The sequence below is a fragment of the Cervus canadensis genome, chromosome 1, assembly GCF_019320065.1.
Source record: "Cervus canadensis isolate Bull #8, Minnesota chromosome 1, ASM1932006v1, whole genome shotgun sequence".
NCBI lineage: Eukaryota > Metazoa > Chordata > Mammalia > Artiodactyla > Cervidae > Cervus > Cervus canadensis.
In genome coordinates this window covers 24,801,084-24,814,137 of record NC_057386.1, presented here as the reverse complement: position 1 = coordinate 24,814,137, position 13,054 = coordinate 24,801,084, and the positions used below count along the sequence as shown (strand labels likewise).

Below are 13,054 nucleotides of genomic sequence, written 5' to 3'. Positions count from 1 at the left end.
GCCCCTATTCTTTTACTTTGTCCTCCTAAAACAGCTCTGTACTTCTAATCATAGGGTGTTCGAATTGTTGAACAGTTTCAGGGACAAGACCCTCTGGTGGAAGAACAGAAGGAACTGGTCCCCACCTGAGCCTCCTCCATCCTGCTGCCATGGTGGCGCTTAAGTCTGTTAGTGGCACCGGAGACAGATATTTTGTGCAGTGTCTTTCCTCTAAGTTCACAGCAGTCAGTTTCATTTCCCCACAGTAGCTGAGCCCACTAGATGGAGGTCATCCTTATTAACCACATTTTTTGATTATCCTGTTTACTCTATACAACTGAGTCTCTCCTTTGGGCTGTCAGCACCTGTCAGGGTCTCAGTGAGCTCAGAGGCAAACTCTAAGACAGGAGAGGAAATACAGCCTTACACTTTCAGATCTTTAGCTGAGAATGATGCCAAATGAATCTGCATTTCTGTTGGTTTGGGGCAGCTAGAGCCTCACAAAGCATACGTCATGCCAAATTGGCCTGATAAATCAGGAAGCATAGCAGAGACCTTTTCTTAGCTCCAAGGAGAAGCAGAATAATTTGGGCCTTGGTGCTTTTATACTTGCTTTATCACAAGGATGGAAGTCTTCCTCTGTACACTCATAAACATCCTGGGCAGAAACGGCCAGTCCCAAAAATGTGATTAGCCTTTAACAAATAGTCCTGCAGCACAGGCTGGCCCAACGCATATAGAAAAATCAGATCAAAGGAGCCATCTCCACACCTCCTGCAAACCATTTAAGATGGAGGGGAAAAAAAACATCATCCATAACCAGTCACATTATACCAAGAATAAAGGTTGGAGAAATGAAAGAGGAGACCAGAAAACTTGAAGGCCGTGTACCAGGTAAATTCTGACCTGCAGAAAAATAAACATTTCATTGGCTTGTTCAAAAAAGCAAGTTCCCCCTCATCTCATTTACCAGCCTGGGACGTTTAAAACAGGGGGTAGGCCCTGGGCTGCTCTGTGCTCCCGCAGTCAGCTTTAGCCAGAGTGAGGAAGATGAATGACTTGGAGACCTCATGGGTTATGGGGACCTGTCTGGAACAGAATGCTAAAGGGGCAAGGAAATAAAGGGCCATGCACTTCTCATCCCCTAGAGAAGCAGGCATAGTGGTCTGAGGGATGACATAAATGTGGAGGTGTTCACAGCAGCTTTCTCAAGAGGCCTCAGGTCAGCTATCAGGGGCTTTATTTCTCACCTTTTTACAGCCTCTGCACAGCAGAACAGGAACTACTGGCAATTACCCAGTGAGTTTTGGCTGTGAAGACAATATTTCCAGCCAAAAGCTCTTGGGTCTGAAGTTTTCAGATAATTCCAGCCATGTAGATGTATATAAAGGCTACCTCTGCATCTCCCTCCTTCTCCACCTCCTCTAAAGGTCCTAGCCCCTAGACCTTGTGAACAGAGAGAAAGGCTACATTGGAGTGTATGTACTGTTAACACATAGCTTTATTTCATCAGTACTCCATTTTTAATGGATTCAGGCCAGGACCCCAGAGTATTGGACTCAGTTCCTAGGGATGGCCTGACCTGGCAGTCTTCTGTTTGTAGAGGAGAAAGCTTTATTTAAAAAAGACAAAAAACAAAAAAACCACTTCAGATTAGAAAATATGAAAAATCATGGGGGTAGGGAGGTCATCCCTTGAAATGATTATAAGCAGTACAGTGTGGAAATAATGCCATGTTGGGAATCGGGAGACTCGGGGACTAGTCTGGGCTCTGCCTCATATTAGCAATGACCTTGGGCATGTCACTCACCTCTGGGCCCTCACTTCCCCTGAAGCATTTAGCATGGTCATCCTACAAGGCACCTGGCAGGGACAAAAACCTAACAAATGTCCCCAACGTTTGCCATCAAGTCCATTCTGTAGACATATTTGGTGTCCTTTCCATTCGTGATGAAAACTAAGAATGTCCAGGAAGAAAGACCAGGAATATATTTTAGGCAAGTCCAGCATCTCTGGCCATCCCATAGAAGATGCCTCTGGCTGCAATGAGGTTGGTTGGAGAATCAAATTCAGCTATCGTCCCTTTGTCCAGGACCAGGACCCTAGCCAAAGAAAAGAAGTGATCAGGTCTCCATCAGCCCAGATTTGGCTTCATGGTCCAACCCTGCCCTTCTGAGTACAGCTTGGACCCCTCAGTGACATGCCAACCCTTCCACTTCAGTTAACCCACCCAACACAAGCACTGTGCCACATGTGCACACTTGCAAGACTGGTTATTTTAGCCACTCCATTTGCTGTTCTGGCAGATGAGGCAGTTTCCGGGATCAAACACAAGGTCCTATTCATCTCTGCTAGCCAGGGCTCTGAACACCTTCCTTAATGAGCCCTTCCCCTCACCAGGGTCACAGGACTGTGCGCAGGGAGCCACGGGCCTGAATGCATCCATCTGCTTTGTGCCAACTCACAAAGGCACACGGCGGGAAACGGCTGCAGTGAGGCCCGACACTGGAATCTGGCTACAAACCTGGCTGTGGTTGATGGGTGGGTCTCCCCCCGCCCACACATACATAGGCAAGCCAGGGCTTGGGCTTAGAATCTCTTGCCAACTATACACAAAGTGCACCTAGCGCAGAGCTGACAAGCTGGCTCCCAGGATGAGGTGGCAGCAGAAAGGGCTCCCCCAAGTCCTAGGAGATGCTCCCCAGTAGGAGGGCCTGGACTGCATGTGCTCATTTACCCACCTGTGGGGCTCCTGGAAGAGCCCTTTGGGAAGAGGTGTGTCTGTGAACATCACTGTCTAGCCACTGTCCAAACTGAAGTCTAGGAGACGGCCCCCTTCAGTGGCTTCCCTTCGCTCTTGGGGTAAGGACTAAACGCTGTCCCATGGTCCTCAAAGTGCAGCAAAGTGAGGCCTATCTTTCTTCCCCTCCTCTTGATTCTACTGCCCTGTCTACTTTCCCACTCATGTGCCCTCTTACCTCCGGGCCTTTGCATGTGCCTTCTGAAATTTCCAGCTCCCTCCCTATCACATCTCCTTGCCACCTAACTTTTACTCGTCCTTTAGGGCTTGGCTGGTGCCCTTAAGGATGAGAATTCAAGCCTGAGCCTGGCTTAGAATCTCTTGCCAACTAAACACAGGGTGCACCTAGTGCAGGGCCAACAAGCTGGCTCCAAGGGTGAGGCGGGAGCAGAATTCTAAGCCCAGGCCCTTGGCTCCTTTGCTGCCTGTATGGATTGGCTTCTCTGCCTACATACGTGGACACTTGCTTCCTTCCTGCAGGCTCTAGTTACAGTTCAGTAGTGTGATTATTTCATTAATTTCTGCCTGATCCACTCAAATGACTGAACTCCCAACCCGCAAGGTCAATTTGAGTTTTTGCCCCTCAGGGCTGCTGGTGAAATCCATTTTCAGTTAGGCCTGGGAAGAGATCCTGTCGGTCTGGCCCTTTCCCTTGGGTGGACCCAGGGCTCAAGCCTTCCTACCCACCCTTCTCCCAGTGGGTCTTGAATAGGTGTGGAGAGTGGGGATATGGTGGGGATGGAACAGTAGCATCAGGCATTCTCAGCTTCGTTTCTGAGCCCCTGAGACCTGTGTAGGGACACTTTTGAGAGAGGGACAAGGTCTGCCCATTGCCCTGTGTGTGTGTGTGTTTCCCCACCTCCCCACACCCTGCAGGTGTTTGTTTTGTGAATGAAACCTTGTTGAGGTACTCCCACCGTACACCTCAGCATAGATTCTTTGCAGCCTCCTGCCTCTTCCTCACTCTGAGCTCCTGTGTCTCCCAGGGAGACAAGGGTTTTCCAAGGGAGCTAGCCTGGCAGTCCAGTACCAGCTCACTTCCATCAGGCTTCTGAGTCACCCAACCCCTACTCTGTCCTCCAGCACCACACCTTGACATTAGGCACAATGAGAGAACAGGTCACATTTTTTCCTTTTGGCTGAATGAGCTGATTCCCCAAGGAAGCTGTAAGATACCAAGAGCAAGGCTTCTTCCCTAATTCTTTGAGAAGCTGATTCTAGGGAGAATTACAACAAGGGGTTAGGGAGGAAATCAACATATTCTAGGATCACCTGCACTTTTAATACTTTATTTCATTGATTACTTACAACAACCTCGAGAGACAGTTTCAGGAAGGTTTTGCAAATTGCCCGAGGTCACACAGCAGCAGAGCCTGGCTTGGGACTCAGCCCTCTGCTTTCCCACAACAAAGCATCTATTCTGCATGATGGTGTGTCTGGCTTACCAAGGCAGGGACCCAAGCATCATACACCTTTCCTCAGTGGCTTCCTGGTCTATATGCCCAGAGGGTGGGAATGAGGAGCAAATGAAGCCATGGGCAAGGTGCTCAGGAAGTGACAGGATTTGGCATGAAGGATCCAGTTCCCCTCATCTCAGCATTAAGGGCTGGGGTGGGGGAGTGAACCGAGCCTCAGGAGCCCCAACATGCCCATTCCCAACATTTTGGCAACTCCAAAGTGTCCCTTGTGTCTCCGAAACCATCACTGTGCACCCAGTGCCCAGGTAACCCATGCTGTTATCCCCCTTCCATACCGCAGATATCCCATAAGCTCCCATATCCCCACATCCAGATAAACTTGATCTGCCTGTCCCTCCGCCATGGCCCAGGAGACCCAGCCAGGCCCCTCCCTGCTTGGGTTCCAGTACCCTACCTGGTGTAGTCCATGATGGTGTTCAGCCTGTGTGCGATGGTTAGCACCGTGCAGGTCTCAAACTGGGTGCGGATGGTGGCCTGGATGAGGTCGTCCGTCTCCAGGTCGATGGCGGCTGTGGCCTCATCTAAAACCAGGATTCGAGTCTTGCGAAGTAGGGCTCTGGCCAGGCACACGAGCTGCCGCTGGCCCACACTGGGAATAGGGAAAACAGGGAAGACTCCAGCTGGGTGCCCCCAACCTGCCCTCCAGGCTTTACTCCCCAAGCTGTTTCTGTCTCCACTCCTTTTCATTAGCCTAGGGCTGGCTCTCTGTCTAACCTCTCCCATTTCTGCCTTAGCCCAGTACTCCTGGAACACAGAGTTGAGGTCTGGACACCACTGGGGTGATGAGGGGCCTTGAGGTAGAGCCAGCACTTAACACTGAAATCCCCAGTTTCTCTCTGGCACCCCTGGCTTCCTCTTTCTGAGCTTTCTTCCCTGTTCTCACTCTTCAGCTATGTCACCGAGTTTCTCTGTTTCACTCTGTTAGTCATTTACACCTTAGTGATAACACACTTAAATGACTCCTCCTGGATATTTGCATGCATCATGCTATCTTGCTGAGCCTGCTATCACATAATTCAGCCATCTCCTGCCCCCACAGGGAATACAGATCAGGGCTCTATTGTGGGAACTCCGAAGGGGCAGGGCAGAGGAGGATCTGGGGGGGGTCCCCATGTCTGGTCTCTGCAGAGGTGGAGGAGGGGTGGAATGCATACCTTCAACCCCTGCCTTGGAAGCCAGAGCTAATGAACAAAGCAAGGCTGTGTTCCCAACCACAGAGGCTACAGCACCCCCACACCCAAGGACAAATACCTCAGCCCTTCCCAAAGGGGTGAGTCACTCCAGCCCGAGTGAAGACCAGGCTCTCTTTCAGCCCGTTCCCGCAACTAATGAAGGTTTTGGCAGCAGAATGAGCTGCCAGATAGAACTCAGGGCTGATTTATGGTGGGACTGGCACAGGATACAGGTTATACTTAAAGTGACTACAAGCTCAGGGAGGGAGGAGGGGAGTGGATTTCTGTCTCAGGTCCTGGCTGATGCGGGGATGGAGGGGAAGATCTGGTGAGAGGTGCTGATGGCAAGCAGGGATGGGAGAATGGGCCAAAAAACAGCTATGGGGCATAGGGTCTGGTAGCCTAGGCTTGTCTGCCAGCTACTCTCAACGTGGTTGTGTAAGTGAGATCCAGGGACTGGCCACATTCATTCTTACAGGTCTGACGGCGGAGGCAGGGGAATCCCACCAGTGGCTATGATGCAGCAAGGAAAGGCTTGGGGCAAAAACTCCCACTTCCCTGAGTCCTTGCCCCACCCCTTACTAGCTAAGTGGCTTTGGGCAAATAATTTTATACTTTGGAGCCTCATTTCTAGCCCACAGGACTGCAGTAAAGATTAAAGGAGACAGTGGAGGCCAAAGTGCCTTGAACACTACTAAATTTTTCCAGTATTCATGTATGGATGTAAGAGTTGGACTATAAAGAAAGCTGAGCGCCGAAGAATTGATCCTTTTGAACTGTGGTGTTGGAAAAGACTCTTGAGAGTCCCTTGGACTGAAAGGAGATCCAAACAGTCCACCCTAAAGGAAATTAGTCCTGAATGTTCATTGGAAGGACTGATGTTGAAGCTGAAACTCCAATACTTTGGCCACCTGATGTGAAGAGCTGACTCATTTAAAAAGACCCTGATGCTGGGAAAGATTAAAGGCAGGAGGAGAAGGGGATGGCAGAGGATGAGATGGTTGGGTGGCTCAATGGACATGAGTTTTAGTAAACTTTGGAGCTGGTGACGGACAGGGAGGCCTGGCGTGCTGCAGTCCATGGGGTTGCAAAGAGTCAGACACGACTGAGCAATTGAACTGAACTGAACTGAAATGTACAAGTTTTTGTTTTTGTTTTGTCTGGAGACAGTCCAGTCTGTAGGTATGGACTGAGTAGAATAATAAGGATAGCTAAATTTCTCAGGAGTATAATCTGGACTAAATGCTTTCCATTTCATCACAAAACCCATAAAACTGCCCTGTCCAAATGATAGCCACTAGCCACACATGACTGTGGACTACCTGAAATGTGGCAAATCTGAACTGAGATGTGCTGTAAGTATAAAAATACACATAGGGTAAGCCAGAAAGATAAAGAACATTACAGCATACTAACACATATATATGGAATTTAGAAAGATGGTAACGATAACCCTATATGCAAAACAGAAAAAGAGACACAGAAGTACAGAACAGACTTTTGAACTCTGTGGGAGATGGTGAGGGTGGGATGTTTCGAAAGAACAGCATGTATATTATCTATGGTGAAACAGGTCACCAGCCCAGGTGGGATGCATGAGACAAGTGCTCGGGCCTGGTGCACTGGGAAGACCCAGAGGAATCGGGTGGAGAGGGAGGTGGGAGGGGGAATCGGGATGGGGAATACGTGTAAATCTATGGCTGATTCATATCAATATATGACAAAACCCACTGAAAAAAATAAATAAATAAATAAAGGAGAAATTGGAGGAAAAAAAAATACACATAGGATTTTATACTTAATATGAAAAAATGCAAGATATCTGTAATAGTTTTTGTATCAATTACATGTTGAAGTGATAATATTTTAGATATACTGGGCTAAATAAAATACATAATTCCAAAATTTATTTCATCTGTTTCTTTTTTCAATGTGGCTATTAGGCAGCATGGTGCTAAAAGGAATGGAACTGTTATTATCCCACACTCCTTTTAGAGTTAAGAAAAAGAAGGCACAGAGAGGTTAAGCAACTTGCCCCAGATCACACAGCTAACACAGGTACATCTATCTCAAGCTTTTAGACTCATTAAGAAGTGACTCTGACTTTCTCTGATATATGACCCAGTCAGTGGCTGGGGATATAAAATCTGGGGCTATAAGGAAGCAAAGAAAGGCCTGGAGAGCTCACTTTGTCCACTTCTAAACCAGAGACAAAATTGCATCCAACTCAGAAAAAATAAAAGACTTCTCTAAAGTTCTGTATGTTTCCTCTGTCTTCTCAATAGGTTCGGTCCACAACCCCCTCATCAGGCGAAGCACAGCATTGACAACCTCACAAGAGAAGACTGACTGGGGCCTTGGAATCTCCCAGACCTAACTGAAATCCCAGGCATGCCTTCTCCCAGCTGTGTTCCTTTGGCCCTAGTTCAGTTTCTCTGGGGCTTATGTGAGGAGTCAGTGAGAAACCTGGCACGCAGAATATGCTCAATACAATAGAGTGCCCCCTGAGTTCAAATCACCAGGCCATTCAAATATGACCTAAGTCAAATCCCTTATGATTATACAGTGGGAGTGGCAAATAGAGTCAAGGGATTAGATCTGGTAGACAGAATGTCTGAAGAACTATGGACAGAAGTTAGTAACATTGTACAGGAGGCAATGACCAAAACCATCCCCAAGAAAAAGAAACACAAAAAAGGCAAAGTGGTTGTCTGAGGAGGCTGTACAAATAGCTGAGAAAAGAAGTGAAAGGCGAAGGAGAAAGGGAAAGATACACTCTTTCTCACTCACCTAGAGCCAGACATCCTGGAGTGTGAAGTCAAGTGGGCCTTAGGAAGCATTACTACAAACAAAGCTAGTGGAGGTGATGGAATTCCAGCTGAGCTATTTCAAATCCTAAAAGATGATGCTGTGGAAGTGCTGCACTCAACATGCTAGCAAATTTGGAAAACTCATCAGTGGCCACAGGACTGGAAAAGGTGTTTTCATTCCAATCCCAAAGAAGGGCAATACCAAAGAATGTTCAAACTATGGTACAGTTGCACTCATTTCACATGCTAGCAAGGTAATGCTCACAATCCTTCAAGCTAGGCTTCAACAGTATATGAACTGAGAAATTCCAGATGTACAAGCTGGATTTAGAAAAGGCAGAGGAACCAGAGATCAAATTGCCAACATTGGTTGGGTCATAGAAAATGCAAGGGAATTCCAAAAAAAAATCTACTTCTGCTTCAACGACTATGGTAAAGCCTTTAACTGTGTGGATCACAACAAACTGGAAAATTCTGAAAGAGATGGGAATACCAGACCACCTTACCTGTCTCTTGAGAAACCTGTATGCAGGAAAAGAAGCAACAGAACCAGTCATGGAACAATGGACTGGTTCCAAATTGGGAAAGTAGTACATCAAGGCTCTTGTTGTCACCCTGCTTATTTAACTTATACGTAGAGTACATCATGCAAAATGCTGGGCTGCATAACTCACAAGCTGGAATCAAGATTGCCGGGAGAAATAACAACAACCTCAGATATGCATGTGATACCAGTCTAATGGCATAAAGTGAAGAGGAACTAAAGAGCCTCTTGTTGAAGGTGAAAGAGGGGAATGAAAAGGCTGGCTTAAATTCAGCATTCAAAAAATGAAGATCATAGCATCCAGTTCCATCACTTCATGGAAGATAGATGGGAAAAAATGGAAATAGTAGCAGATTTTATTTTCTTGGGCTCCAAAATCACTGTAGACAGTGACTGCAGCCATGAAATTAAAAGATGCTTGTTCTTTGGAAGAAAAACTATGACAAACCTAGACAACATATTAAAAAGCAGAGATATCACTTTGCTGACAAAGGTCCATATAATCAAAGCTATGGTTTTTCCAGTAGTCATATACAGATGTGAGAGTTGGACCCTAGATAAGGGTGAGTGCCGAAGAATTGATACTTTGGAATCCTGGTGCTGGAGAAGACTCTTGAGTCCTTTGGACAGCAAGCAGACCAAACCAGTTAATCCTAAAGGAAATCAACCCTTAATAGTCACTGGAAGGACTGGTGGTGAAGCTGAAGCTCTAATACTTTGGCCACCTGATATGAAAAGCCAACTCACTGGAAAAGACCCTGATGCTGGGAAAGATTGAGGGCAGGAGGAGAAGTGGGTGACAGAGGATGAGATGGTTGGATGGCATCACTGACTCAATGGACATGAATTTGAGCAAACTCTGGGAGATAGTGAAGGACAGGGAAGCCTTGCGTGCTGCAGTCCATGGGGTTGCAGAGTTGGACACAATTTAGTGACTGAACAACAAGATGTTAGTGGGAGGGCAGGAGAGAGCTGGCCTGGGTGTCATTTGATGCTAGATCCTCTAGTGCAGCAGAGTGCTATTCCTGACCCACCCACTCCCAGCTGTTACCTGAGATTCTCTCCACCCTCGGAGCACTGGAATTCCAGGCCTGCAGGCTGGGAGCTCACAAATGTGTGCAGGTGGGACAACTCCAAAGCTTGCCACATGTCTTCCTCTGAATAACAGCCAAAGGGGTCCAGGTTCATGCGCAGGGTCCCCGAGAACAAGATGGGGTCCTGGGGACAAAGCAAGTTCTCAGAGGGAGGCAGCTCAGGCCCCATAGGGAGCCATGGGCCCTGAGGCCAGGCAACAAGAAAGGGATTGAGATGGCAGCATTTCTACTGTGTCCCCAACCCTCCAGGAGGTAGGCAATGGCCAAGGAGATAGAAAAATGCCTGTGGGGACGTGATAAACCTCAGCTTTGCCAACCCAAAGTCCCCTGCTAAAGTAGAAACCTTGAGCCGCTAATCTGACTCCAAAGTGTCCAGTCAGCAGAAAAATACTCCAGAGAAGCCAGGAAAAGTGAAACGTAATTCAGAGCTGTGAAACCAGGACAGCAGAATAGAACACCTCTGGCGTGGGCCATATGGAAGAGTCTGTGGTTCTGTTGGTCTAGGAGGTCAGAGGACAGGGTGATATTGAGGAGGATACATCTGTCCCTTCCAGACCCATGACAGGTGGTCGCTCTGTGGCTCTGCTCCTGCTGTCCTGCTCCCCAGCTTCTCAGATAGAGGTTCCAGTCTTGGGGCCTGCCCCCAGGGTCACTGGTCAGTGTGGCCAGACAAAGCCAGGCCGGTACCTGGGGGATGATGGTCAGCTTAGAACGCAGGTCATGGAGCCCGATGTCGGCTACATTGAGGCCATCGATGTAGATTTCGCCCTCAGCCGCCTCCAGGATGCGGAACAGGCAGAGAGTCATGGACGATTTGCCAGCCCCAGTGCGGCCCACGATCCCCACCTGGAGGGGGTAGAGGCTGGGGAGTTGGTGGGTCTGTCTCCGGGACTCCCTTGGGAGGCTAAGCAGACCTCTAGGCTGGGTACCTGCCATCCCACAGACCCACATCCCCCAGGCACAAACCCGCCCCACACGCACCTTCTCGCCACCATGCACTCGCAGACTCAGGTCCTTCAACACCAGCTCCAGGCCCGGCCGGTAGCGCACGGAATAATTTCGGAACTCCACCTCACCCTTCAGTGGCCAGCCTGCTGGCGGGCGGCTGCCCTCCACCACCCAGGGGGCCTGGCCACCAGGGGAAGACAGGTTCTGCATCAGGGGGACATCTCTTCCCCAGCCCAGCCCCTTGCATCTTCAGTCTGCCTCTCTTCCCAGGCCCCTGCCACCCTCACCCACCAGGGACCCTGGCGGGGAGCCCCTGGCACTTGAGTGGCCCAACCTTGTGGTTCAATGACTCTATCCATCTGACATTATTCCCCACAGAACTTTGCCCTCCTCTACTCCCCTCATGCCCAAGATCCCTAAGTAGCCCCTTCCACCTGCCCCCACTCCCCCTTTCACCATTCTTTACTATTGAGTGGCTACTCCATGACAGGTATTGGGGAGCAATGGTAAACTAGACAAAGTCCTTGTCCCTGTGAGGCTTACATCCTAATCTAAGGAGGCATACAATTAACAAATAAGTAAGTCTATATAATGTCAGATGGTGATGAGTATGGTGAAGTGCCTGGTGTTGCTGTTCTGTACAGGGTGGTCAGGGAAGGCTTCCTGGAGGAGGTGATATTTAAATAAAGACCTGAAGGAAGTAATGGAACAAGACAAGTAAATATCTGGGGGAAGGGCATGCCAGGAGAGGAGACAGCAAGGACAAATACCTCCAGGTGTGCTCTGGAGCACAGTGACAGAGGTGAGAGGTAGGAGACAGGTAGTGGAAGACCCCACCATGCAGGGCTTTGCAGGGCAGTTTAAGGACTGTTTTATTGTTTTGTTTTGTTTTTTTTACCTTGAGTAAGATGTAGGGCCATACACAGAAGAATAATGTGATTTGGTATGTTTTTAAGGGATCTCTCTGCTGCTATTTGGGGAGGCAGAGGGTAGGATGTTTTGAAATGGGGGAGTCAGAGTGTCAGCAATCAAAAAACAAAGCAGCCAGTACAGATAAACTGCTCTCTTGCTGCTGCTGTTGCTAAGTCACTTTAGTTGTGTCTGACTCTGTGCAAACCCATAGACGGCAGCCCACCAGGCTCCCCCGTCCCTGGGATTTTCCAGGCAAGAACACTGGAGTGGGTTGCCATTTCCTTCTCCAATGCATGAAAGTGAAAAGTGAAAGTGAAATCGCTCAGTCGTGTCTGACTCTTTGAGACCCCATGGACTGTAGCCTACCAGGCTCCTCTGTCCATGGGATTTTCTAGGCAAGAGTACTGGAGTGGGTTGCCATGCTCTCTTGAGGAGGTATCAAAACAATGGGTAGCAGGATTAGGGGCAGAATATTTGAGGCTGTGGCTAAAGGATCATGTATGTAGACAGGGGAAATTGAAGAGAGAGAATTTGAAGATCCCAGAGAATGGGGGGAGGAGGGGGTGACAAGAGAAGCCTGGGGAAGACAGGGACAGATGGGGGCCCCAGGGACAGGAGAGGCCAGGTTGGGAGGAACAGATGGGGTGGGGGCTCAATGGGGGCTGAAAGGGCAGGAACTCAGGTCACAGAAACCATGAAGTGCCTTCAAGAAGCAGCGAGGGGTATTTTGTCCAAGTAATGCTAAGAGGCTGAACTAGAGAACAGCAAAGTGTCCCTACCTCTGGAACCAAGGAAGTCACTGCTGAGTGCATCCAGTGGAGTGACAGGGCCAGAAACCAGGCTGCAGCAGGCAGACAAGCTACCGGGTGATGAGGCAGGGGGAGAGCACCTATTTTAAAGCCAGTTTCATGACAAAGGAGAGCAGAGAAATGGGATACAGGATACACAGGAAAGGGAGGGTTGGTTTGAGAGTCTAGAACGGAAGGTACAAGTGCATATTTTTGCATGTGGATGGGAATCATCCAACAGAGGGAGCAAGATGGATGATGTAGCATGTAATTAAGGAAGTGAAGTCCTCGGGTAGCCATGCGAACAAGTAGAGGGAGGGGACTTTCAAACGAGAAGGGACATTTCCTGCTAAAAGAGGGAAAAGGTGAAGGGACACAGGCAGGTTTGAAAGTCTAGCAGCAGGAAGGCTGGAGGGAGTTCACATCTCATAACCTATTTCCTCACTGAACTGTTAGGCAAGGTCGATGGCTGAGCACAGGGAGTGGGAGCTTAAGGAAAGGGAATGGCCAAAACAAATCTTTCTGAAAC

At 48.7% G+C, this 13,054-nt stretch overlaps 1 protein-coding gene across 1 annotated transcript in view; it reads right to left on the bottom strand.

Annotated features, from left to right (window-relative positions):
• Positions 1-1,462: 1,462 nt before the first annotated feature.
• The window catches only part of ABCC3 (ATP binding cassette subfamily C member 3), a 58,777-nt gene continuing 47,185 nt past the window's right edge, over positions 1,463-13,054 (bottom strand). Inside the window, exons 30-31 of the mRNA XM_043471723.1 lie at positions 4,652-4,846; positions 1,463-2,081 (exon numbers count right to left, since the gene is read on the bottom strand). Of these exons, the coding sequence (XP_043327658.1) occupies positions 1,973-2,081; positions 4,652-4,846 (304 nt within the window). The 3' untranslated portion in view covers positions 1,463-1,972. The remainder of the gene's footprint in view (positions 2,082-4,651; positions 4,847-13,054) is intronic.